Genomic DNA, 1555 nt, shown 5'->3' with positions numbered 1-1555 from the left:
TATATATATATATATATGTTTATGACAGCACAAGAGAAATCAAAAGCTTTTCCTACCTACCGTTTTGACATTTCGCGCGGAGTTTACGGATTCGTACTCATACTAAAATCAATTGGTTCATGTATTCACTTATTCACTAACACATCAGTTGATCAGGACATGGCGGCCGATCAATCGCGAGAGAGCTCGCTTATGTCTCGACTCTGACTAGAGGGACTCTACGATAACACGATACAGCACGACACCGTTACGAACTTACGAGGCCCTCGCACTTCGCAGGAAATAATGTCATTTGTCAATTGCGTCATACTAGTCTCAACTATGTAAGAATCTTTAAATGTTAAATCTTACAACTATGGTCCATGGCATATCGTGATTGATAACTCGCATGTATGTTCTTATAGATCCAATCAATCACATTCAACCGCTCGCCGAGTAGGCTGGGCTACGTTCGGAAAATACCATCCAAAAACATGGGACCACTCGGGTGGTGTTTTCGAACGGAGCTCTATCTGTATCATCCAACTAAAGACGAACATTGGCTGCCGTTGAAAGACGCCACTTTTCCGCCATATATTTTTACAACTCGCCACCTTTACGCCAATCGCTAAATCTAAATTTTGGTACGCCATTTCACTACATCAAGGCGCCACTTTGGCGGAATTCCGCCACACCTGGCAACCCTGTGCTTGACCAACGTCTTGTTCATATTTTTTACGAGGTCTGTTCAAAAAGTATCGCGAATTTTGAATTTCCGCGGGTTACGTATATTCGATTTTCGATTTTTTGTGGCGTTATGTTGGTACTCATGTCTCTCACTTATGCCGACAAGTTGGGCGATTTTGAATGTTCAGTTAATTTTTGACAGCTGCTTTGCTTGCACGTGTTTTAGCTCGTCTTCGATTTTTGCCTATTCTAAAAAATGGATCAAAGAATCTGTATCAAATTTTGTGTGAAAAACAAAATTAAGTGCGCGGACACATTCCGAATGTTGACTGTGGCATATGGTGAAGCTACCTTGGATCGAAACAACGTTTATCGGTGGTATAAAATGTTCTCAGAGGGCCGAGAAGATGTGAACGACGAAGAGCGTGCCGGACGCTCGAACACGTCAACAGACGAAAACATTGAAGTGAAGAAAATAGTATTGGCCAATCGTCGAATCACTGTTAGAGAAGTTGCTGAGGAACTAAACATATCGATTGGCTCGTGCCATTCGATTTTTACCAATGATTTGGACATGAGACGGGTCGCCGCGAAATTCGTACCAAAATTGCTCAACGCCTCTGCTCACACATCGTTGCTTGTGCGCGAATTTTTGGCCAAAAACAACACACTAATGATGCCGCAGCCACCGTATTCCCCAGATCAGGCCCATGGTGCAAGTATAACATGGTGTGTGCAGTTGGCGAGTGTCTCTCTCTAAAAATCTGCCCTCTCCGTCGTTGAGATGTCGGGTGGATGAAACTGCTACCAACTGCGAAAAGCGAAACATTTAGCGTCGAGCTGTTGGTATGAAATCTACAGTATATGTAACGCAAACTGTAGATTTTCA

General features: G+C 43.1%; 1 protein-coding gene across 1 annotated transcript; it reads left to right on the top strand.

Annotated features, from left to right (window-relative positions):
- Positions 1–922: 922 nt before the first annotated feature.
- LOC105460315 (putative uncharacterized protein FLJ37770) lies at positions 923–1385 on the top strand (the record flags this gene model as incomplete). Its single annotated transcript, XM_011706759.1, has 1 exon — positions 923–1385. A coding segment is annotated over exon 1 (463 nt), but the record flags the coding sequence as incomplete, so codon positions are not given.
- Between the last annotated feature and the right edge of the window lie 170 nt (positions 1386–1555).

Source organism: Wasmannia auropunctata, unplaced genomic scaffold (assembly GCF_000956235.1).
Source record: "Wasmannia auropunctata unplaced genomic scaffold, wasmannia.A_1.0 LD324414.1, whole genome shotgun sequence".
In the NCBI taxonomy this organism is placed as follows: domain Eukaryota; kingdom Metazoa; phylum Arthropoda; class Insecta; order Hymenoptera; family Formicidae; genus Wasmannia; species Wasmannia auropunctata.
The sequence above is the reverse complement of the archived record's forward strand: the minus strand, read 5'-3'. Positions and strand labels throughout refer to the sequence as shown.